The following is a 24,644-nucleotide window of genomic DNA, read 5'->3' as shown; positions in this document are numbered from 1 at the left end:
TATCTATATAATTCTCTGCGTTGAATATCATTCAACCCACAAAAGTGGATAATAATACTGAGGCTTATGGTAAACAGAGAGGATTAAAAAAGGGAGAGCTTAGGTAGGATTAAATGGCTCCTTGAAGGCGCCACAATGTGTACACACACACTCACACGCACAGGTAAAAAGCGTCATTTCCGAGTAGCTTTTACGAGGGCTTCTATTTATTTTTCATAAATCGACAATACTAATGTTTTAGAGGCATCTCAAGAGAAATAGAAAAACTGTGGCTATAAACTATGGTCCGAAGGAATGAATAAAGTCATTTTCATATACGAAGATGTGTTTTCCCATTTATGGTTATTCCCCGAATATTGATGGCAGCCCTCGCAGCCTGCGAAGCTTTCACAAGCTTTTCAAATACGCTGAGGTGCTGTCAGTGTATATTTTATATCACAAGGAAATGAAAACTCAATTGCTAAATATATATTTTTTTACAATTACTTCAGTTATCGAAATGGGAATTAACATTTGATTAAAAGGTGAAATTATGTAAGTGCCATAAAACATAAAAAACACACAAAAATCCAAACATAAATTTACATGTAAAAAAATCTTCAGGCCTGCCGAAATTATTGATTATTATGGGTTACTAATAAAAAGAAAAACGAGAACCTAATATTCCATAGCGCCACTCACACAACTATACATAGGTATAGATACATATACATAGGTACATAATGTAATGGAATGTGTTTCAAAATACAATTCATGTATACATACATACTTTTAGCTGCAAATGAAAATAATGACAGCTGATTCCAGTACCCGCAATACATTTCGAAAGAACGGCGTGGGGGTGGGCATCAATGGACATGGCCGTAGTATTATTACAACGGCGAATCCATCGGGTGGAAGTAGTGCATCGCTACTCCAAAAGCAATTGTCCTTTAAGACCCCCATTGGAACGAGTCAATTTGGCAAATCGGATGAAATCGACGTGATTGAGAGTTCAAACACTGAGAACTTGGCTGGACGGTATAATAAGGTACGGGTTTAAGCAATTCCTCATGGATTTCTCAATGACAATGAATGAATTTTCGCGATTTCAGAACAGCATTATCGGATGGATATGTTGTGCTCCATGCATTTGGCTAAGGACTTCGGCTGCAGTGCACAAAATGGCCATAACATCGGCTACTCTGCTGGTTACAACATTACTCGTTGCATCGCCAATATTGTTTCTGATCAGTACGGCACCGTCCCCATTACCGCGAGATTGTTATATGGAGGGCGATGGCTGTTCGCCGACTGTCTCTTCACCACCGGAGTGCTCGGAGCCAATCTGCGAGACAGTGGCTAACAATATACAAGCCAAGCTCAATTGGAATAAGGATCCATGTTCAGAGTTTAAGAAATTTAGCTGTTGGCGTAGCAGTCAAAATAGAAGCCTAACAAATCTTTTAGAAATGGGAAACTCTCAAAGAAGTGTTGATAGTCAATTGCAGTGTAAGAATAATTTGATTTTTTCTTACCTTACATGCATAATATCCAATCTAATTGCCTCTTCACAGTCCTTTTTCAGAATAAGGTTATGAACGAAAGTTTTAAAATACTACACAATTTATTTGAGAGTTGTTTAAAACAGACAGCCAACTCATCCATAATGCATCGCATATTTGATAGTTTAGGTGGTTATTTACCCATCGGCACTTTAGGGCCTTCTTCAATTGCACCTTTAATAGCAAAAATTTATGAACTTGGTCCAAGTCCCATTGTTGATTTATATTATGATCTAAGTTATGGAAGACGACCACATGTGCTTCTTATAATTAGTGGACCTAGTACATCTTCGACTATTTTAGAGGTAAGTTTTAACGAAGGATTTCTTTGAGAAACTTTACAGAGTTTTTAGAATTTACTTATAAAGATGAATTAATGTTTCATTTTAGAACAAAATACGCTGGATGAGTCCAAAAGCGCCGCCCAACAGAATGCGACAAGGTGTTCCAAAATTATTGGGAGACCTTATTGACAATATTCTACCGTCAACTTTGTCATATGCTCAAAGAATATCAGAAAAAGATACCATATTCGGATTTATAAAAGACCTGAATAAGGTAAGAGGAAAAAAAGGGTCAGATTCTATTGCTCTGGTTCCTTTTCTTTTAGTTGTTTCTTATCAAGTTTATTTATTAATAATAACAATATTTGTTACTTTAGCTGCAAGTGGAGCATTCCCGTCGTGGATTCTGGGACAGTTCTGTTTTATACAATACATCAAGTTTGCAAGATATGTACCCAGTTGTAAGTATCATGCATTAAGGATTAGGAAATTTTAGTGAACACGTTTTAATTAATTCAATTTAAAGCTAAATTGGACGCTGTTAATACCACGAAATTGGAGTGGTCCCATAGTTGTTAGAAACACCGATTATCTTAAAGCTTTAGAAGGGTTTCTAACCAAGTATCCATCTCGAGTGGCTCACAACTCAATGCTTTTATTATGCGCACTTGAAATATTGCCAAAGGACTATCCAAATCCTGAGGTTTGCACCCGTTCCACCATGTGGGCTTTACCTGAATTAGCATCTGCCCTCTACATTGCTCAACACACATCCGACGACCTGAAGGACATTATAAAACGGGTATGTACATTCATATTAAAAATTAGCCTTTATCATTATATATTTTATTCCATAAACATCAAACATAGGCTGAAATCGTTTTCAAGTCGTTAAAGGCTCATTTAAAAAGAGCCCCGTCCCTAAAAGGAGCAGCTCTTGTAAAGTTATCAGCTTTAAAAATACAATCGCAAACTTGGGAAGGATTTTCGAATGTGACACAATTGTTAAAGACATTGGAATCGTTGAACATTAACTCCGATTGCTGGTTCGAAAACATACTTGAGATTTATAAAAAGAATAAACTTATTCCGAATGTAATCAATATGGGATCAAGTACACATGATGCGTAAGTCCTAATTGTATAAAATCTGTAAAATTTAAATGCTTCATTTTTAATTCACTATTTAGATGGGCATATCCGATTGTCTCAACGATATTCTATGATACACTGAGCCATTCAATAGGTAAATGGAACTATAAGTTAGTCTACAGTGAACATGAAATAATAATAAGTTTATTTAATTTCAGTTGTTCCATTATCTGTCATATTAATACCATATTTTGATGCCCGATTGCCACCGTATTTGCATTATGCTTCTGTTGGCGTTTCAATAGCCAAGGAGATATTACGCTCGATAACAAAATCTTTTGACGATAAGGCAATGCGTTGTGTACCACATTCTGTGAATATATTTTCGAATTTCAGCCGAATGGATATTTTAATACATTCTGGAGGAATGCAGATTTCTTACCACTCTATGCTTTCTTTAACTGGCCCAATTAAGGGAATGGCCCGCCTACCTGGTCTTAACCTGACACCGACACAAATATTCTTTTTAGTTTCTGCTCAAGAGCTTTGTGCTGAATCGAACTACTTGGGAATTGATACAAATGCACCTGAATTTGATAATATGTAAGCTCATTTTCTTTATCAGTATAGACTCTTGGCTAAAACTCCAATCGTTCTTTCTCTTTCTTTAGATTGGGATGGCTTGTGGCTCAAGGAGGAAGTGCGACTGAAGTTTTCAAATGTGCGTCTGGTTCGATGATTAATACACAAAAAACCTGCAATGTGCTTTAAATATAGTTTACATAGATCATGAAATGTTAGAGTTGTTTACAATAATTATTTTACTATTCTGTCAACAGTAGCACACAACATGTGATTTGTCAAATTTAAATAAACTAAAAAGGACTATATTTTAATTTTATATATTTCATATAGTAAACCTAAAGAAACAAAGAAACTTATGTAGAAATTAAATTTTCCAAATGGTTACCATTTTTTGAGTTATATAATGAAATTGTCTTAATTCTTGTTTAGTTATTTACTGAATTTTAGATATCAAATTTATTCTTTTAGTCTAAATAATTAAAACGCTGGTGTATTAGATTAGATTCAAATGCTTACGACTACATATCTGATTCGATTTTTTAAAATTGCCGCCAAAGCTGCTTACGGTTACACTGTCGAATAACAATCGATAATTTTCGTCCAATCGAAACAGTCGATAGTTGAATTTGTGTGATTGGCTCTTCAGTGTTGCCATTTAAGCTTATTTTAGGCTTAATCACTTTTATTTCAAAGCGTTGAAATCTAACGTAATAATTTTTTTCCAAAGGCGTTTAAAATGGAGGGACAGGAGACGGCGTTGTCTTTATATATTGCCGAGCCATTGCACCGGTGGACCAATTGTTTTTATAGTTAGCTTATTTTTTTTTAACTTTTTACATTTTTAGCTTACTCTAGCTTATTTTTTCTAGCTTTCAGTGACTCTAAAAATCTGACAGCACTGATCCAGTGTGCCGAGTTTCTTGACATATTGTTTTGTTTTTGTTATTTGTCAGGTAAATTCTCAGTCCATATTGGCTCTGTGCCTGTAATTGTTATCTATGACATATTACAATTAATAACTTTATTACTTTAGTAGCGCACACTTTTCACGAAGTCAGACAAAATGAAAACACGTTTCAGTACTTATGATATCATTTGCGGAGTCGCCGAACTACAAAGGTAAATCTAGATTTTCAATTTACATGCAGCCATTAAGTGAAAGATTATTTCAACCAATTTTGTAATCCATTTCTAGGTTGGTCGGCTTGCGTGTGAATCAGATTTATGATATTGACAACAAAACGTATTTGATTCGCCTTCAAGGAACCGGTGGGGAATCGGAAAAGGTTACGTTGCTTATCGAGTCGGGCACTCGATTCCATACAACAGCATTTGAGTGGCCCAAAAATGTAGCTCCATCGGGGTTTAGCATGAAGCTGAGGAAACATTTGAAGAACAAGCGCCTGGAGCACATCCATCAATTGGGAGCTGATCGAATTGTCGATTTTCAATTCGGAACCGGTGATGCTGCTTACCACGTCATCCTTGAGCTCTACGATAGGGGCAATGTGATTCTAACTGATTATGAGCAGACCATACTCTATATTCTGCGTCCACATACCGAGGGTGAAGCCCTTCGCTTCGCAGTCCGCGAGAAGTATCCCATTGATAGGCCCAAACAGGCCAATGAAGAAATATCGGAAGAGAAATTACGCGAGCTTATAGAGAAAGCACCGCCCGGCGAATATATAAGGCGTTCATTAATGGCAATTTTAGATTGTGGTCCAGCAGTTATTGAACATGTTCTCCACCTGCATGGTTTAGAAAATCGTGCTACTCCCATGTGCGAGGTTCCTTTGGAAGAGACTACAGCTGAAGACGATAAGTCGCAGAATCCTAAGAACTTGAAAAACAAGCGGAAACAGAAGAATAAGCATGCATCAAAGTCTGACGCTGTTCCTTTTGATTTCGACAAGGATCTTCCAATTTTGATGCAAGCTATTAAGGTGAGTTTATTTTGTTTCAAAAGAACACAGAATTGATATAATTATATGATTTCAAAATTCATCTTTTCGTTGCAGAACGCCAATGAAATTATATCTGATGGTCGTAAAGGTCCATCCAAAGGCTACATAATGCAAGTGAAGGAAGAAAAACCCACAGATGGTGGGGAAGTGGATTATTTCTTAAGAAATGTGGAATTCCATCCCTTGCAGTTTTCTCAGCTTAAACATCTAGAAGTTGAAGAACACGAAACATTCATGACTGCTGTGGATGAGTTCTTCTCAAAGCAGGAGTCGCAAAGGATTGATATGAAAACGCTTAGTCAGGAACGTGATGCTCTGAAAAAACTTTCCAATATTAAAAATGATCATGCTCAGCGATTGGAAGATCTTAATAAGGTTCAAAGTGTTGACAAAAAGAAAGCCGAGTTAATAACATGCAATCAAAGTTTGGTGGATAAGGCAATTCTTGCCATACAATCTGCAATCGCTAGTCAGCTTCCTTGGCCCGACATACGTCAGCTTGTGAAAGAGGCGCAAGCCAATGGCGATATTGTCGCTAACTCCATTAAACAGTTGAAGCTGGAAACCAACCATATATCGTTAATACTTTCCGATCCATATAGGTCAAATGACAGCGATGACGATGGCGAAGAGGAAGCCGAAGAACCTATGATTGTGGATGTGGACTTAGCTCTATCAGCATGGGCTAATGCACGTCGTTATTATGACTTGAAACGCTCAGCTGCTAAAAAGGAACAAAAGACCGTTGATGCTTCGGAGAAAGCTCTTAAGTCTGCAGAACGTAAAACTCAGCAAACTCTTAAGGAAGTACGAACTATATCAAATATAGCCAAAGCACGCAAAGTTTTTTGGTTTGAGAAGTTTTATTGGTTTATAAGTTCCGAGAACTATCTGGTGATTGGTGGAAGAGATGCTCAACAAAATGAACTTATTGTTAAAAGGTAATTAAAACCCCTTTAACTAAATTATTGATCAATTAATTCCATTTTCTATTTGCCCAGATATATGCGCCCCAAGGATATATATGTGCATGCTGAGATTCAAGGTAAAATATTGATAAGAAATACAGATAGAAAGGATTTTAAATGAAGACTTATAACTTTATTTGTTTAAGGTGCTTCAAGTGTTATAATTCGTAATCCAAACGCGGATGAAATCCCCCCGAAGACCCTGTTGGAAGCTGGAACCATGGCAATATCTTACAGTGTTGCATGGGATGCAAAAGTTATAACGAATGCCTATTGGGTTACAAGTGATCAAGTTAGTAAAACAGCACCGACTGGAGAATATTTGGGAACTGGTAGTTTCATGATCCGTGGAAAGAAGAATTTCCTACCATCTTGCCATCTCATCATGGGCTTAAGTTTTCTATTTAAATTGGAAGACAGCTTCGTTCAGCGTCACGCCGGGGAACGAAAAATTCGCAGTACAGATGAAGATCCCAATGACATTAACTTGAAACAGTGTGACATTGCTAACCATGACCCTCCAGAAATAAGTGAAGACGGTGAATCATTGCAGTCCCAAAATATAAATAATATTGAAGACGCTGACAACGAGTTCCCTGATATTGAAGTAAAAATTGAACACGATACAGGTCGTGTCACAATAAGATCCGATTCATATCCTCAAGGCAGTGAACCTGCTAGTGAACCTGAAGAGGACAAAACTAAAAATGCGACAGAAGACGAAGAAACGACGATTATAGCTGCCGCCCCTGCACGGCAAAAGCAACAAAAGAGCAATAATAAACGCAAAGACGATAAGGGGCGTAAAAATAAACCACAAAATCAAGTAGCTGAAGTCGAAGTGGAGCCAAAACCAAATACAGGCGTGCTAAAGCGAGGACAAAAGTCCAAATTGAAAAAGATGAAACTAAAATACAAAGATCAAGATGAGGAAGAAAGGAAATTAAGAATGATGATACTTAATTCGTCTGGCAAGGAGACGGCCAAAGCTGCCAACAGTACTGTTGATAAAGAGCCGGAAGTAACCAAGGCAGCAGAAGTCAAACGAGATAGGAATCCCATGCCGAAACCCCAAGTTGAGATAGATGACAACGAAGATATGCCAACTGGAGCTGATGTTGAGATGCTTAATACCCTCACAGGTCAACCGCTTGAAGATGATGAGCTACTATTTGCCATACCTGTGGTGGCTCCATACCAAGCTTTGCAGCAATATAAGTATGTTGTAGATATTTTAATGCTTTCTATTTTTTAATACTATGTTCATTAATATTTCAGATTCAAAGCCAAGCTAACACCAGGAACTGGAAAACGCGGAAAGGCCGCTAAACTGGCACTTAATATGTTCTCAAAGGATAGAACTTGTACCAATCGTGAACGGGACTTGCTTAAAAGCATAAAGGATGAGATTTTGGCCAGGAATATACCAGGAAAAGTAAAGATATCAGCACCTCAGCTCCAAAAAATTAAAAACCGAAGTTAAAGATGCAACAAAAATGCCTATTGATAAATATGTTTAATACTTTCTTTAAATATTACTCTGTTTTGTGTTTCATAAAGAATTCTTAAAGAATAAAAATTATATGCGGCACTGCAATTTAAGTTTTTAATTATTGCAACGAATGTGTGCTAAATTTTTAAAGTGAGTGATTTTTAGTTCCCAAATACAGTTATCGATATATGTAGTTACATTTAACGAAGAAGCATCGATTCTTTGTCTGCGCATGCGATGTATGTGGAACGCGTGTTTGTATGTGTTTGTTTACTTCGTTTGGTCGTGTATGATGTTGTATAAGTAGATATTTTGGTGTTAACTAGCCTGTTTTGACATATATATACTGAAACGTTGAATAGGTCCTAGTCAATTTGTCGTGTAAAAATCTTAATTAAAATGGATTTCCGTTACGGCTAAGTGAAAACAATGAAGGTACTAAGGAAACTCAGAAAACTCAAATCGGGTCGTTAAAAATTGGTCGTCAAAAAGCCTTGTTAACCCAAGACATGACTCTAAAGTCATTTCTTCCCGTTGTGGAAGTTGTGTTACACATTTCTTGATATATACACATACATACATATATGTATGTATGCACATGTGCAGATTTAACAAATAAAGTGTTCAAAATTGTTAAATAAACAAAAAGAAAAAGTAGAACGGCTCCCTTTTTCTATAAGAGGAATAAAAAAGAAAAAAAACGATGGCCTTCAATGTCCCACCCAGGATTTGTATGTATGCATGATGCATGTAAGTGTTGAAGTTCTCTTCATGTGTATACATAACTACATACACACATACAGCAATGAACAATGTAGACACAAGCGTACATACCTATATATTGATTGATGTCCGTGCACCATATCTTAGTGTATGCTTAATGAGTGAATAATATTTTGCTTAAAGCAAAGGACAGCATAGAAATTCGTTTTTAGTAGCATACTTATTTGCGCAAATTGTACATTCTAGATACAAATGCCTTTATTTCCGCGTATATGCATGGTGTGTGTGTGTTTGTGTGTATGGGGTGCAGTCCTGTGTGGAAACCCCACTTTCACTTTGATGTAAATAGCATATGTACATATGTATGTACGTACTTATTCGTACATACTTTTTTTGTACACAATTGTTATGTTTATAAATAAAGTTCAGAAAACTTTAAGAAAAGTCAGAATTAAAGTGAAATTATGTGTTAAGTCGACAAATGTTGCTGGTCTAACACAATCAAACAATATTTGGATGACTCGTTCTTGTTGCCAGGCAAAGTTTTTTTTTATGCAAATTGATGAACGATGGTTTTAACAAATCTGCTTTAATATGATAAGGACTAATTTGATGACAAATTTGCAACAAAAGGTTAATCAACATTGTGATGATTGCAAAAAGATAATTATTTTAATATTTTATCAACTGAATAATAATAGAAGGAATATGTTGAATGCTCCATATCGACATTTAAGATTTTCATTTAAATTCAACAGTAAATATTGAAACCCATTCTTTATATTTTCAACATTCTAAAGAACATTCCCCTTCATGATTAAATCAACAAGCCTCGTTGTTATTTTGTTACAGAAACTGCAATGAAACACTGATTTCATTTTCGAGCCACATTGTTCGTATTGTTGGTTAGAAATATGGAGTCAAATCACTATTACTGCCGGAATGTTATGCAGCAGTCATCGTCAACATCAAATGGTCAACCATCAACAAGTAAACCCAATTATGCAGTTATTGCTGGTCAGGAATATGCATCACCCCAAACGCACTCGATGCGAAATGGAAACCCGAAATTGCAACATGGCAAACATGGGCAAAACATGGGCACACCATATGGGGGAGCAGGATGTCATAGCAGTGGGCAATGCAGCAGTAATGCCAGCAATGCAAGCAGTGCCGGCAATCCTGCCAATTATATTAATATAATGACAGTGCCCGTGAGCACGTTGCAATATAATCGGAAAAAGCTTTCATCTCAGGATTATCAGTAAGTTTTAATTGGTTCATAGATTCATTTTAAATTATTTAAATCTAAAAATTTTCATATTTTTTGAACAGATCACATTTATATTACAATACCACGGATGTTAAATGTCGCGATGACTATTATGCCGGCAACAGTAATGCTCGCTTCAATCCGGAGGCGACATTATCATCTCAACAACAATTACAATCACAGCAGCAACATCAACACCAACAACACCAACAACAACAACAGCAGCAACAACAACAGCTACAACAGCAACAACTACAACTACAGCAACAACAAACGAACGCTCACCACCTACAACAGCAGCCTCTAACGCACAACCCTCATTTAAATCATATCCAGCATAGTCATCAATTGCAACATAATCAGCATCAGCAACACCAACACCAACAGCAGCAACAACAACAGAACATGTGCTGCTCCAGTTCGGCACTAGATCCAGTTAACGATGGTCCCAGCTGCTCAATTTATTCAAATTCCAATGGAAGCGGACGCGTGGTGGCCACGCAAACGCATCAGAATAACGCCAATGTCGTAGCCTGTGAGCCGGCGATGACGCAAACGCCAGTATCCATGGGTCCTGTCGGTGTGCCTGTTCCACCTATGATGTATACGGTGCATCGTGTAGTGACCACGGCCCAAATTCAGACTGCAGCGGGTAGTACATTTGCATCGTCGGCAAGTGTGTCGAGTGTTGTCAGTACTGGTCGAAATGAGAACGAATGCGGCTTGGCGTCCGCTCAAGTACCGTCAGGAATGGCTGTGACATCGAATGGTCCTTGCCACACTGGAATCAATCTATCAGATATGAGCGGCAATATAATTAACAATGCGAATGCAATTGGCCAGCTGCCAAACCTGCGAAGCCCTTCCGGTAAGTAAACTATCTAGTCCATATGATGAAATCAGTCGTGGAATCAAACATTAATTCGATTTTCAGGTGTTGTTACCAATACTCAATACATGCCAGTTCAACAAAAAAGCAACAATCCCAATGACGCTCAACATGTTCCCGCAAACTCAAAACGTATGCCTAATACAAGCGCCACTTCCAATTTCACAAGTGCCGGAAAATCCCCCTCAGTAGTAGCTCGTGCTCTACAAAATGTAAGTTGCTTCAAAAATTCTGGAAATCCTGTCATATTCCCTGTCTAATTGCTATGTGTTTTAGGTGATTCCAACATGTGTATATCTTATGTCGCGAGTTGCCGTTCACATGGAGATCGAGGGCACAGCGCAGTGTCCCTCTCAAGTCATGCTGGCAGCTGCATTAGGGATGTGAAGAGCTAGGGATTTCTAACAAATTGCTGGCGCAAAGCATATTCGGATTATGGATGACAAGTGCCCTATTGGAAATGCAGCTGAAAGCTCATCACTGCCCTTATATTGTACGCGTGGCGTGGCCAAATCTATTGGAAAAGTTCAGCAATAGCACCCCAATCGATCGAAAATACGATGAACCCATGATAATGCTGAAACGAAATGTATTTTTTTCCAAGCGTGACGAAGAGAAGATAAAGTAAATATTCGGATTATCTTTTGAGACAATGTCCATTAAATCCGCCTTTTCTTGCAGAGATCATCGAATTTTGGAGCTTCTGTACGAGGAGGCGAAGCACAACGTGTTAATAGGTAGATACATAATGGAGCCCGTGCATTCTCTTATGTTGGGTGGAATTCAAGCTCGAATCGAGCTTGGCCCATATAATTCCCACACACACACAATAGGATTCTTTCGGTAAGTTGTGCAATAATGATTGGTTGAATTGCTAAATTAAACCTACAACGTTTTGTTACAGTGAAAACCAGTCGAGGTTCTTACCATCACATGTTGCCAAGAGTTCGAGTTGGTTGTGGCTGCCAATAAGTCAAAAGAACTCTGCAGAAGTTAAGCTCTTAGAGCAGTTCAAGCGAGTCCCCCAGACAGCTACAACTCGCAAACTAATGCGCAAATACTTGGAGTTTTGCTGGGCACTGCCATTTTATGGGTATTTTCACAATATATTTAATTGAAAGAGAAAGTGAGAGAGAAAGATCTAACATTTCTTCATCTTAGGGCTGCATTTTTCCATGGACAAATGGAGCAACCTGTTAGAGGAATCATGTCCTTGATGAATCATAGAGATATGGAGGTTTTGGTTGCTGTTAATGAGCGCGGTGTATATATAATAGATACATTAGAAAGCGTAAGTATTTTGGTCCAATAGCTTACACTTGTTTACTAATATTCACTAATTTTCTTTTGATTCAATTCGATAGACGTTGCTCTTGGGACTACGGTACGAGGATTTGTCGTGGGACTATGCAAAACCAAGTGCCACTGACGATCCGGAATGTCTCACATGCATTTTCTTGCAGGTATGCAAAAGAAAAAGAAATATTTGTGAACTTTTATCAATATTGGAAACACTTTTCTAGTTTGATGCTGTTGAGAATGGGATTCAAGTATCAAAACTTGTTCAGGTATTTTCAAAGCAAGCCGCTATGATTGACGCACTTATATCACACTTCACGGATCAAATGAAGAATCGGAAGCAAGAGGGAAATACAACAGAAACATTTCATGATGGTAAATATTCAAATTTTTATTAAGCACTTTAGTTAGTCCAAGAAGTCCGATCCTCCTTCTATTCATCCATATTTTGAATAGACAAATGACCCTAAATGAAATATCTGAGAGTAAAAATATTTATTTATAGTACTTATCTTTTGTTATTGATCGCGATCATTTTCCACTATTTTTGAGTAATGATTCCATGTAACAATATCTGTAATATTAAAATAAGACTGTATTACTTAAAGGGAAAATAATTTGTAGAGTAAAGAATAGTTTAAGCTTACCTGTTTGATGCCAAGGTCATTCAGCAGGTTGAATCCGTTCGACCGATCGCAGCAAAGTCCAAGCGCCGACTCTTGCTTTGCTCAGCCACTGCAAGCTCTTATATATGCTCTTGTGACTCAGCAAAATGGAGTGGCAGCTTGAGAGTGTGAGTGGGTGACCGTGAACGATTGAAAGAAGAAGAGTGGGGGAGCGTGAACGATTGAAAGAAGAAGAATTGGTAAGCGTTTACGATTGAAAGAAGAAGAGTTGGTGAGCGTTTGCGATGGAAAGAAGAAGAGTTGGTGAGCGTGAGCGTTGGACAGAGAGAAGAAGCATGGGAGCGTGGTAAAATGAGAGTGGGCGAAAAATGGAGCGGCAAATTATAGAGGAAAACAATGAGATGGAGTGTTCGAAAAAGGCGCGGAAAAAAATCAGAGGGAAAAGAGAAAATGGTTGAGTTATCAAAATTAAATGTCGTTACAGTTTAAATTTTCCAATGAGATATAGTTTATCTATTTCAACTTTTTTAGATTGTACATTTCTTCAGATATTAATATTGTATTAATTCTATTCTAGTATTCTATTCTAATATATATTAACTTAATATTTTTTAGATCAATTAAACATCAAATTAAAAATCTAAATCGCAATGTCATTAATATGATTTATGTATATTTACAGAACCAAATCTAATACAAAATAATGGGAACGGAGTACTATGCAATAAGCTCTCAAGATTGACTTTGGCAACCTTCGATGAGGAGGGCGGCCGGTGCATAGGGCAAATGGGATCACTATCTATAAGCTATTAACATTTGTTGCTAAACTTGTAAATGAATTTGTTTATTTAAGGAGTCCATAAAATGTAGGAGGTAGTAGGATGACTGTTAATATTATATATATATATATATACATATATATGTTCATGCATATTTACATATATACAATTCTGTATGTACATACATCGATGTATGAAGTTCAGGTCATCATCGGTTCACTATCATTTAATGAAGTGTATAATACTAAAGAAAAGAAAACTGCAATAAGCCGCATGTACACATAATATTGTTTTGTTTATGATACCAATGATACCAACCAACTTATGTATACTATAACAAATTTCAATACTTTTTATTTAAGTTGTAGACACATTTTTCTCCCCAAAAATTAAAAAAAAAGGAATTAATTAACAAAGAGGGTTTCATTCAAGCAATGATAAATGATTTTCGATGCGACGTTTTCCAAAATTAATGTTCAATAGGCTAAATTCCTTCAAAATTGTATACCTGGCCAAAATTAATTATTTTACCTTTTAAAATTCTTTTTTTTTCATTAAGAATCTCTAAAACATCAATGTTCAGTGTTCATGCACCTTAATTACTTAAGGACCCTATCTTAAGTTATATTTGTTTTAGGATGTCATCCTTATCTGCCTGGATTGCAACTCTCTGCCATGGCTGGCATAATTGTATATAAATATTCGAAAAGTAACAAAGTTTAAAGTTATTACATTTGTTTGTTTTCTAACATCATCCAAAAGAAGCACTGAGTGGAAAGATTTGACATTCTTATCTACAATAGGAAATCGTATCGTTTGTTTAAATAGATTTAATATTACTCGCATTTAATGTAAATAAGTTCAACAACAATTTTTAAGTTTCAATTTTGTATATGTAAAAATAAGGACACTTTGTTCTTTCGCGATATCACAAAGGATTTCCGAAATAATCCCAATCCATCTTATGATGTTTGACACTATAAACTCAATGATCGGGTTATCCATTTCATATGTTTCTTTGGCCAGAAGGGTTAGATCTCAGCCATATCCGTCTGTCTGATTCAGTTTAAAGTGTTCTTTGATGGGTTAACAAATTCTATAAATTGCGCAAAAATTACATGATATATATTGCAAAAAAAATTCATATGTACTATACTCTAGCTTATTCGTGTTGAAATCTTACAATTAAAAATGTAGGATTAGAAAAGTGCACGTTAAAAAATAAATCACAAGACATTTCATTCAACTGCATGAACATAGTTACATACATACCATACATATTAATTCAAATGTTTTTCCCATTAAACAAATATATAAAAATTATTATTTTTTATTACAGAATGCATTATGCACACTTTTGATTTAAAAGTAAACGACACTTGAAAATTACTTATACAATACAATAATTAAATATTTAACACCCATCTACATGTAGGTATAATCTAATAAATTAAAAAAAAAAAAAAACAAAAACGAAAATAAAACTCACACATATTTATAATATTATATAGTTATAAGAATGTGTAAAACTGATATAATGAATATGTAATTTTAAGTCCTCCAAGCTGAAGCTAATTATTATTTAAGTGATCCACGTCAGTAATTTTAAAAAAAATACATACATAAATCCAAAAATAAACCAAAAAAGTATTAATCTTTTTAATTATGTGGAATTTAAGATGAACAGGACTGGGAAACAAGTAAGTAACAGTAAGTATTTTAGTTATTCAGATAAAAAAGGGGAAAATATATACATAATATGCGAGATTAAAGAAAAAGTCTTTTAACTATTTATGATAAATTTACAATTGTTATAACGAAATAAATGCTGGGGGAAACTGCCCTCTTATGAGACAGGCTTTATTCTTTGAGATGCGGCTAACTGGGGGTTCTATTACACCAGATCCTCGGTTTGCGTCGTTAATAGGGACTGGAGAAATGGGACGCAATACGAAACGACGCAAAAAACGATAATTATCTCATAATCTCATAAATAATCAATTCAAAATTAGATTTATTTCATAAAAGTCATTTATAAAAATATTAAAAAACATAATATAGGTCATGTAGTATCCCTTTATTATCCCTTTTTTCTGTTATCTAAATATTGGTCTTAAGTTTTTTGAATTTTATCCGTTTCTTTTGCATATACAGTGAAACCTCGATATAACGAATCTGAGGGGGGATCGCAAAATTATTCGTTATATCTATTGATTCGCTATAGGTACTGAAATGTAAAACCTTAGTCCTTTCAAGGGACTTAACAAAAAATTCGTTATATTGGGTTTTTCGTTATAACGAAGTTCGTTATATCGAGGTTTCACTGTACAGTAGAATCCGGTTATAACGACGCTCAAGGGAACGATGATTCGCCGTTATATCCGGAAGACGTACTAATCGGAGGCCCTTTCATATAAATTTTGCATTGGGACCAACCAATTACTCGTCGAACTTTAGTCGCTATAACCGGACAGACGTTATAAGCGGAGTCGTTAAACCCGAATCCTGCTTTAATTTAATACTTTAATACTAAAATCGCCAGCAACAGTTGCATGGCTTGGGCAATCGATTGCATTGCACTAGATATTTTTTCATTCAACACATTCTGGCCGTATAAATCGAAAATCGAAAAGACGCCAACTGAGCCTTTGGTGTATTTTGGTCTCAATGAATAAAGATCAGTCATCGTGTTCAAAATCGGAGCAATTTGTTCCCGATTTAGGTTGCAAAAGGATACAAACCTGCTAAAATAAGGGTCCGATTGTGGGCTACTTTTTTTTTATGCGAGATTGGTTTTGAAAATAAAATTGAATAAACACAAAACGGTCTCTTTCACAATATTTTCTTTAGACCGCTGTAATGTCAGGACAGCTTCTAAAATAAACAATCTTGAATCCACATTTATGAAAATGAAGTGTTAGCTTTATATCGATCTTCTTATCTATCTTATCTAAGGCCCAATCAATACACATACGATAAGAGGTACCCAGTCCTGCATCTACTTTACATCATTGTAAGTAAAATTTTGTATTATTTGTGTTTTGTATTCTGTATTTTGTATTATTTTATTATTTTTTAAAGTCAGTAGTGTTTTTTTTGTCTGTTATTTGTTAAGGCAAACTTAATTGGCGTTCATTTATAACTTTTATACTAAAGATAATTTTTATTCCAGATAACGACCATTAAATATATCAGATAAGTAAGTCAGTTAAAGATCCATTAATTATTGCATATTAATTTGATTCCTTGCAAATTATATTACAACTTGTAATGAGAAATTTTAAATTGACTAAATATTAATCTACGAATTAGCTGGATAGATGCTCAAAAAATTAAAAGGAGTTATTTAAACAAGATAGAACAGTTGGTATAAAGTATAACAAATATCAAATCTGATATTAATAATTCAAATTTTAGTCAAAAACTTATAGCGAATTCCGAGAGACGACAAGTCGATCATTAATTAATATACTTAGGGTCTAGCCACTTTAGTGTAATTCTAGCTAGGGCAATTAGGAATAAGGACTACAAGTAAAACAAAGAGAATATAAATAGTTCATCAGTTTCCGGATAAAACCGTTTTGAGTTACCAAAATGTTGATAAAATAAATGTTCTTTAGATTCGGTTGTGATTTTTTGGGTCATTTAGCATCCGAAAACTTATATAAATGGTTTTTAAATGGTAATCTGGTATCTGTAGAGTTTAATAAGAACATTTTTGAGATAATCTGATTCTGGAAAAAAAGATATTTAGATGTGAAGTGAGGTACCTCAAAAATTAGGTTTTGTTACATATCTAAAGAGCCTGACCAAAGAAACCTAAGTTAATTTTTCGAATCAGTGGGTAAATTCTCCATTTCTTGATTCATATTTCCCACCTTTTTGATAAGTATAAGATCTACTTAACCGTTTTTTAGTAAATTTAACAGGATAATTGTCAATTCCCTAAGCTTCGTACTTTCCAAGCTTACTGAGCTCCATATTTGGATTGTTTCTAGTCCGAGTTATAAAATGTCTGCAGTAAATATAAACTTAATGGTCGGATTCAAAAGAAGAAGTCTAAGGGGTACAGGCAGCCCAAGAATTTTCATCTTCTTCTGAATTTGCATTAATTCTTATCACCCGAAAATACTTTTTAGTTCCGTTCATGAGAATATTTTATGCAAAACTTCAATAGTGCATTCCTCTGACAAAAATGAATAAAACTGTTTTTTGAAAGGGTATATAAATGTACAGTGAAAACAAAGTGTCTCTTTCTAGCTTCAAATTCTATAAATGATATATGTATGTTCATCTGCCGTCTAATTTGGAAAACTAAGAAACCTATTAACACTCTAACAGGCAGAACTGCATTCTCCTCATATGTGGTGGGAAAATGCGACAGAAATTTGAAAATACGAAAGCAAGAAAGGTATGTACATACATATATGTATGCACATATAAAGGGGAATGAAATAGAAACATTATCTTGAGAAAATTTATTGAAAATGAATACTTGGGGCCTTGCTTGGTTATTATTTGCGGCGTTATCAGCAATTTGTTCACTAATAAACTTTCAAATTGTATTTTGCCCAAAATGAAATATTCTGTGAATTGTGTTATATGCACAGCATAGGCAATTGCATACATGCATACATAGACATATACATTCACACATTCATATGTAGATGTGTGTGTTTATGTGGACACACGGATAATTTTACATAGGTATGCATGGGAAAAGACTCGCGGCCTAACCTTACCAAGGATCTTAGGCGTATCAGATTCGCTCACGCATAGGCGAAGCACGAATATACCTAATCTTATGTGTGTGTGTGTATAGAAGAATGTACATAAATATATGTACATACATACAACTGAACATACATACATACATACATACGTATATACGCCTGGCCATGCACCACCTCTGGGCGAATGCAAAAAGTGCACTTAGGCTCCCAAAATTTTAGACGAGATGGCAGGCAAAAACAAAAGAAAGGCAAAGCAAGCACCTCAACCTTAATTCGTATTCGTCTTCTTTTAAGAGAGAGGCTGGGACGACGAGATGCTGCTGAGAAGGGGCCAGTTGTGTGCGTGTGTGTCTTGGCAGAGAGCTTGGCTTCTTTCTTATTTACCCTCGCCGTCTTGCCAAAGAGTTTGCGCTAAGCGCAGCGGGTTCTATGGCAGGACAAGAGTAACAAGTTGTTGATGATGATGATGGTGGTGGAGCATTGTGTCTCTCAGTTTGTCTCTGCCAGAGAGAGAGTAAGAGCGAGCGAGAGATAGAGAGGGTGCACGAAGTTCTCTGTGGGCTGTGTAAGTGTGTGTGAGCGAGATTCCTGGCCAAGGAGTGTGTGTGTGCGTGTGTGTTCTTATGTTTATCGTTCTCTTCGCCGCAGTTGGCATCGGACACACAGAGCCACGAACCGCTACGAAGCGGCAAGGCTCGCGAAATTGAAATCACATCCTTCTGTTAATCCGAGGAGTGAACAACTACTGCAGACGCAGCGCTCGCATTAACCAAAAACAGATTCTCTAACCAGTTTTGTGAATCGAGTCAATCGAATCGAATCGTATCAGAGGGCTTGCCCGCGTGACAAGTTATTAAGAAATAGTTATCGCCGGTTCTTGATTGTCGTTGGCCGTTTGCAGTTTCGGTGTTTTTTTTCGTTGCGAAAGATGGACATTTCCGCCTACCAGCATATGAATATTCGCATGAGCACCCGTGGCAAGAGGCCACTAAGGAACCTGACACCCAACGACAAGGTTCGGGCCATTCAACGGATTCACAATGGCGAAACTAAAGCAAGTGTCTCCAGGGATATTGGTGTTCCAGAGTCCACATTGCGTGGTTGGTGCAAGAATGAGCAGAAACTAAGATTTATGTGCCGACAATTGGGTCCAGATCATATGGGTCTCGATACACCGCCAGAGAAACGAGCCAAATTCGAGTTGCAACTATTGCCGCCCAAGTTTCCTCCACTCCCCAATTACAGTGAAATCGGTTTCGGTAGTCTGCCATTTCCCGCCATTGATTACTCAGCCCATAATGACAGTTTGCTGGAAAAATTGGCATTGCTTGAGTTTATGAAAAAGAATGGATTGCATCCTGAAGCCATGCAACAATTGGGAGATGCAACCCCAGCAGGCGGAGCATCGGATGTTGTGGATTACTCCGGTAATGGTATGCTCAATCAGCTCAATCTTTTGACACTGCTCAATTCGAAATTATCTCCGGAGTTGGGTGGTGCCTCTAACACCAGCAACGCCAGCGGTAATACCACCACCACCACCACCACCACTAACACTGTCATGCCAAAGTCGGAGAGTACCACATCTATGCAGCAGCTGGATGAGTCAAAGAAGTACAACAGTCCCTTACTTAGTGTTAAAAATTGGGCGAAAGATCCAGCCAAACAAGTGCCATCTTCACATGAGACGCCACCACAAATCAACGACAAGAATAACAATGATATGGAATCAGCTGATATAGCCATAACGACGACTTCATCACCGAATTTACTAATGGAAAGTGGCAAGCCAAAAGCATTTAACGATGAACACATTATTTCGACCACGTTTCCTAATCACACATTTCCGGATCAAGCTCCATTGGTGTCCGCAAATGCCACCGAAGCCGTCAATGGGCAAGGACAAGGACAAGGACCAGCCGCCTTGTTGGATTGGTGCAAAATATTTAATGCTAGTCTAAATTTCTTGGCGTTTGCTGCAGCGGCCGCCTCAATGCAACCCGGAGGTGGTGGCTCTGGGACCAACTTTGCTGCCCCACCAACGCTTGGAGATGAGTCGTTCAGTCTGAACGATGCCCTACTGAAACGGCTCAGCCCGTTGGCCCATAGTGATGCCTCCAATGAGAGCTATTGCGACAGTGAGCCGGAGGATCTATCTGTTCGATCGTGTGCATCCAAAGCCTCTAGTCCTAGTCCGGCCAATAGCAGATCGCAGAGTCCTGACAAGAGCAGCGCATCGAGTGTCCTACACAGTGATGGCGAACAATAGTCAATTCCAGTGCTTAAACTCAATTAACTTAACATTGTAAATAAACCAAATTAGTTTACATATTAGTGGATGGTTTTCTTGATTTACACACACACACACACACACACACAGACACCCTTGCACTCACAAATACATACATACAATATGTAACATCCCCATACTCTCAATATACCAATATAAAATCAAATGTACAGAGTACATGTGTGCATTTTCATTAGCACATTTATTTTCCAAGATTTTTTGCTAATTCAAACAATAACAATTAAAAGCAATAGGTGTTCGAATAACTAAATACTAACTAGCTAGTATTAATAGCAATCAACTAGTATCATCGACCAGGAGAAACTTATTTCAAATGCCAAATTGAATTCATCAATGTAATGTTTAGATTTAATAGTTGTGTTAAGTTAAGTATGTATGATGGTAGCTTAATTTATTAAACATATCGTGTAAAACATTTCAATTTGTTTTTCCTGTTGTAATCACCGTGACTTTGATAAATATCAATATTTATTAATACGAATAATAATTAATTAAATAAAATGTTCTCAAAATATGAATTTTTCAAATGTGTTTTTTAATTTAAACTATACCAATTACTCTGAAAGGGAAAAGGGGGAAAAAGGGGTGGAGATTGTATGATGATGAGTATAAAAAGAGTCGAAACTGATTAAAAGAGGAGATCATAGGAAACCATTTCCTTACAACAAAAGGCTAATTTATAATCAGAAAGTAAGCCAATTTACGACTAAGAAAAGATGGGTCCTTATACATACAGTGTCGGCAAAAAATACGAGACTTAAATTCTAATTTCGGGCCATTTTAAAATAATGTTAGTGAAAGGTTTTGATGTGTTAATTTATAGCGTTGAGTTGATCATTCTGTTAAGATGATGTACCTGAAATTTTGTGGGGGCATCTCCAAAGCGTTTTTTTTAATGAATTTTGATAAAAAGCTTCAAAATTTGGCAAAATAAAACGACACATTTTTAAATTTTCTTCGGACCCTAAGAAAGGTTTTTTATCTACTAAAAATAAGGTTGACTGTATAGCACAGATTAACAATGTGGCCCCAGGATCCAAGGATTTGGAGCCAATCGAATATAAATTACATAGTTTAATTTGCCTATCAATAAAGGACATTTTTTGCCCTTCCATCTCTTTCTTTCCATGCGTATGTTCCTTCCGAAGGTCCCTGCTTAGATTGGCCATATTGATAGGCGATGAAAACTATCTAATTTTTATCTGATTTTAATGAAAAATATGTCATTCGACGGGATATTCAATTCACTTTCTTTCGTAGTTCAAGGAAAAAAGTAGTTTAGTACAAACTTGTATTGTAAAATAGCCTCGCCCAAAGGACCAAAAATGTCCATACAAAATTTAGATTTTCGATCGGCTATAAATCGAAAGTTGGAAATAAATTAAGAATTTGTGGTATGCAGTTTATCTTAGTTTTGATGGATATCAAACTTCTATCTGTAATATTTAAGATTTTGATCAAAAAAACGGACTTTTCTTTGTACAAATTCAAATGTGAAAAACGGATTAAGCTATGAAGACCATTTTTACGGTCCATCATCTGAATACAATAACCAATAAATTACAGAAAAATTTATTCCTTTAAGTTATTTAGGAGCCGAGAAAATCAAAACTAAAGTCAAAAAAATAGACTTAAATTTGTGTCCGCCAAAAAAAAAGGTATTTTAATTTTGGTCAGAAGTGTGCAACGCATAGAAGGAAGCATCTCCGACCATATAAAGTATATATATATTCTATATATGCACGACCTCTTGAGCACGTAGGCATGTATATATCGGATCGGGCCACTATATGATAGCTTTTCTCAACAAGTTCGTTATTTTAAGCTATTGCTTTAAAAATACCCAGAGAAGATTTTGAAAACATAAACTTCATTATTTTTATGCCAAGTTGGGGCTAAGTTGGAGTTAAGCTTGCTGCTTGAAGAAGTTAGTATAGATACTAAAAAAACGGATATCATTACACTTTTTGATCTTCAGAAAGAGCGTCAAGAAGCGGTTCACTTGTTTTCTAACCACAAAATACTAAGCCAATGTAATTTAAAACCCGCAACTCTCAACTTGTAGTCTGTAATCCTCCCTTGGCGGTTGTTATCCCACCATTTAAAAGACACTGATGAGCAACTTTAGAAAAGGAATCGATCTACGTAATGAAAATGCAGTTTTTTTTTTAGAAAATATTTATAGGATGACCGCTTCAGTTCCTGGAGGATGAGTTCATCTGAGGCAATCTGCTGCCAGATGGAATTCAAGGAGGCCACAGAAGCATTGTTTGAGGCAAAAAGTGAACAGAAAAAGAGAAACAAGAGCGAAAATAAAATGCTAAAAGAAAAGAGTAGGAGAAAAAAAAAATGGCACCATCAGCAGAATATAAAGACGAATTATTGGTTTGCTTTTTTACTAAAATTAAATATCGCGTGTAGGTAATTTCCGCTTGGCTTCTCGTCGTTGCCGCTGCCAACGGGTTGAAGTTGATTCGAATTATTACGATGATTACGCGGCTGACAGTGCTTCCAGACAGTGCATCCATGTCGACCATCCGGCCTAAATGCCGGCCTGCCGGCCTGCCTGCCTGCCAACCAGCCAAGCCGCTGCATCTGTATACATTGCATTCACATTGCATGCGTTCTACGTGTTTTTGTATGTTTGTGGACATATCCGTGGCATTCTGGTTCTGGGCGAGGATTAAATTACTTATAAACCGAAACCTCTGGGCATATCGACGGCAACCAACCGCTGTCAATATTGTGACGCCTCGTAGCCCGCATGACCGAAAGTGATCTCAAAGCTGAGCCGAACAGCCACACATTCCAACAGTTAGAGGAATACAAAGTGCAGAAGAGGATTCGAAACTTGCTTACTTACAAATAAGAACTGTATATAAAACATGCTCCATTTTGAATAGATGTTGGTGTTGATAGATAGTTAAGGCCACAAAAACAAAGGGTTTCTCCTAAAATTTTCTGCACACAGATCACATGAAAGTGGGCAAGCGAAATTTCCATGGACTGACATCCTCCAAAACATCTGATTGACAATGAAACAACAGCAGCAGCAGCAGCAGCATGATCGATCACATTGACATGGAGATATATATGTATATGTATGTCTGTATGTAGCTGCTTGCCACATCCTCACCGCTGGTGGATGGCTTTAGTAATTATTGTCGTTATGTGCATGGAAGCCGATCAATTTGCGTGATACATGATACATAAAGTTGAGGAGATCGAAACGCAAGGCAACGCGAGGAGCAAACGAAAATGGCTTTGAAAAGTGCAAAAAATAAAATTCATATGAATAAATTGAACCCAGCTAAGCAATTTAAGGTAATGCATAATCTAAAGAAAGATGTAATAGTTAAAGTGTATGATGACAATGACGATGATGAACGATTTCTTGGGTTTAAAAGTTCATTTTCACTATCATTCATATGGAGTATTTAGGTGTTTTAATGGCAGCCCATAGATTGCATGTGGTGGTGGCCATAAACTTTTTGTGTAGTTTGAAACCAATTTATTCGCGATCTAATCACATCGCGTTTGAATAATTGGCTGCAAAAGTTACCTTGACCAGATCCAACCAAAGTCCTACATATTTTGCGTGTTAAGTGCTGCTTCTTTTGATTCCACATTCTCCCTCCGATTCTCTAGCATGCATCAATTACAATCAGATTAGTTGCATGGATCCTGTAGAGCACCACAGAAAAGTCGCGCGAAGATTGCGTATAAGAGTCGCCATTATTTCCAGCGCGATTCGTTGCTACATACATATACATATCGCGTCTTCGTTTCATCCGACCGTCCGCGAACCTGAAGAAAACCTGCAGCCACTGAAAGCCACTGATGGGTGCGAGGGATTAAAGAGAAATCTCTGTGTCGCGTGATACTCCCAAGACAATGACGGGAACACACGTCACACATCGCCTGTCTTTTCACGCAATGCCTTCGCTTCTCATCCAACAGCAGCTCCAGCAGCTTCACTAGTACCAACAGTCTTTGTGGCTACAATCTTGACATTGAACTGGCCTTAAGCTTAGCAATTATTGTATTCGAAAACTCCCCAAATAGAATCTACTATACACG

General features: G+C 36.7%; 4 protein-coding genes across 6 annotated transcripts; all 4 read left to right on the top strand.

Annotated features, from left to right (window-relative positions):
* Positions 1-427: 427 nt before the first annotated feature.
* Nepl16 (Neprilysin-like 16) lies at positions 428-3,809 on the top strand. Of its 3 annotated transcripts, none has more exons than XM_068296990.1 (12): positions 428-534; positions 604-695; positions 776-1,030; positions 1,095-1,491; positions 1,557-1,849; positions 1,935-2,102; positions 2,206-2,289; positions 2,355-2,630; positions 2,699-2,955; positions 3,018-3,073; positions 3,138-3,522; positions 3,591-3,809. In XM_068296990.1, exons 3-12 carry the CDS (start codon positions 782-784, stop codon positions 3,688-3,690), a joined length of 2,265 nt encoding a protein of 754 aa, XP_068153091.1. In that variant the 5' UTR covers positions 428-534; positions 604-695; positions 776-781; the 3' UTR covers positions 3,691-3,809. The 3 variants fall into 3 exon arrangements, with proteins under 3 accessions (XP_068153091.1, XP_068153090.1, XP_068153092.1); XM_068296989.1 differs by having other exon boundaries at positions 604-715; XM_068296991.1 differs by lacking the exon at positions 604-695 and having other exon boundaries at positions 440-534.
* Positions 3,810-4,481: 672 nt separating this feature from the next.
* Clbn (Nuclear export mediator factor NEMF homolog Clbn) lies at positions 4,482-8,036 on the top strand. Its single transcript, XM_068297424.1, has 6 exons — positions 4,482-4,623; positions 4,700-5,450; positions 5,526-6,412; positions 6,473-6,516; positions 6,586-7,657; positions 7,718-8,036. Exons 1-6 carry the CDS (start codon positions 4,568-4,570, stop codon positions 7,920-7,922), a joined length of 3,015 nt encoding a protein of 1,004 aa, XP_068153525.1. The 5' UTR covers positions 4,482-4,567; the 3' UTR covers positions 7,923-8,036.
* Positions 8,037-8,220: 184 nt separating this feature from the next.
* Positions 8,221-14,960, top strand: Bili (FERM domain-containing protein 8 Bili). The gene is given in 12 exon segments (XM_068296816.1): positions 8,221-8,366; positions 9,507-9,918; positions 9,990-10,795; positions 10,862-11,028; positions 11,093-11,194; positions 11,196-11,440; positions 11,498-11,659; positions 11,721-11,909; positions 11,978-12,107; positions 12,181-12,279; positions 12,340-12,490; positions 13,424-14,960. Coding segments are annotated over 11 exon segments (2,532 nt in total). The 5' UTR covers positions 8,221-8,366; positions 9,507-9,568; the 3' UTR covers positions 13,555-14,960.
* A 4,038-nt stretch (positions 14,961-18,998) lies between these two features.
* On the top strand, positions 18,999-20,858 carry danr (distal antenna-related). Its single transcript, XM_068297477.1, has one exon. It carries the CDS (start codon positions 19,182-19,184, stop codon positions 20,520-20,522), a length of 1,341 nt encoding a protein of 446 aa, XP_068153578.1. The 5' UTR covers positions 18,999-19,181; the 3' UTR covers positions 20,523-20,858.
* The last annotated feature ends 3,786 nt before the right edge of the window (positions 20,859-24,644 follow it).

This window comes from Drosophila tropicalis, unplaced genomic scaffold (genome assembly GCF_018151085.1).
Source record: "Drosophila tropicalis isolate 14030-0801.00 unplaced genomic scaffold, ASM1815108v1 contig_859, whole genome shotgun sequence".
Classification (NCBI taxonomy): Eukaryota; Metazoa; Arthropoda; class Insecta; order Diptera; family Drosophilidae; genus Drosophila; species Drosophila tropicalis.
Note: the sequence above shows the minus strand (reverse complement) of the source record. Positions and strands in the feature narration are given on the sequence as shown.

Bases quoted from the DNA above. Each gene is read 5' to 3' on its own strand.
- Clbn (XM_068297424.1), top strand. From the start codon at position 4,568: ATGAAAACACGTTTCAGTACTTATGATATCATTTGCGGAGTCGCCGAA. The intron at 6,413-6,472 runs GTAATTAAAACC...CTATTTGCCCAG, and splicing joins AATGAACTTATTGTTAAAAG to ATATATGCGCCCCAAGGATA. The intron at 7,658-7,717 runs GTATGTTGTAGA...TTAATATTTCAG, and splicing joins CAAGCTTTGCAGCAATATAA to ATTCAAAGCCAAGCTAACAC.
- Nepl16 (XM_068296990.1), top strand. From the start codon at position 782: ATGAAAATAATGACAGCTGATTCCAGTACCCGCAATACATTTCGAAAG. The intron at 1,850-1,934 runs GTAAGTTTTAAC...GTTTCATTTTAG, and splicing joins CATCTTCGACTATTTTAGAG to AACAAAATACGCTGGATGAG. The intron at 2,290-2,354 runs GTAAGTATCATG...TTCAATTTAAAG, and splicing joins TGCAAGATATGTACCCAGTT to CTAAATTGGACGCTGTTAAT.
- danr (XM_068297477.1), top strand. From the start codon at position 19,182: ATGGACATTTCCGCCTACCAGCATATGAATATTCGCATGAGCACCCGT.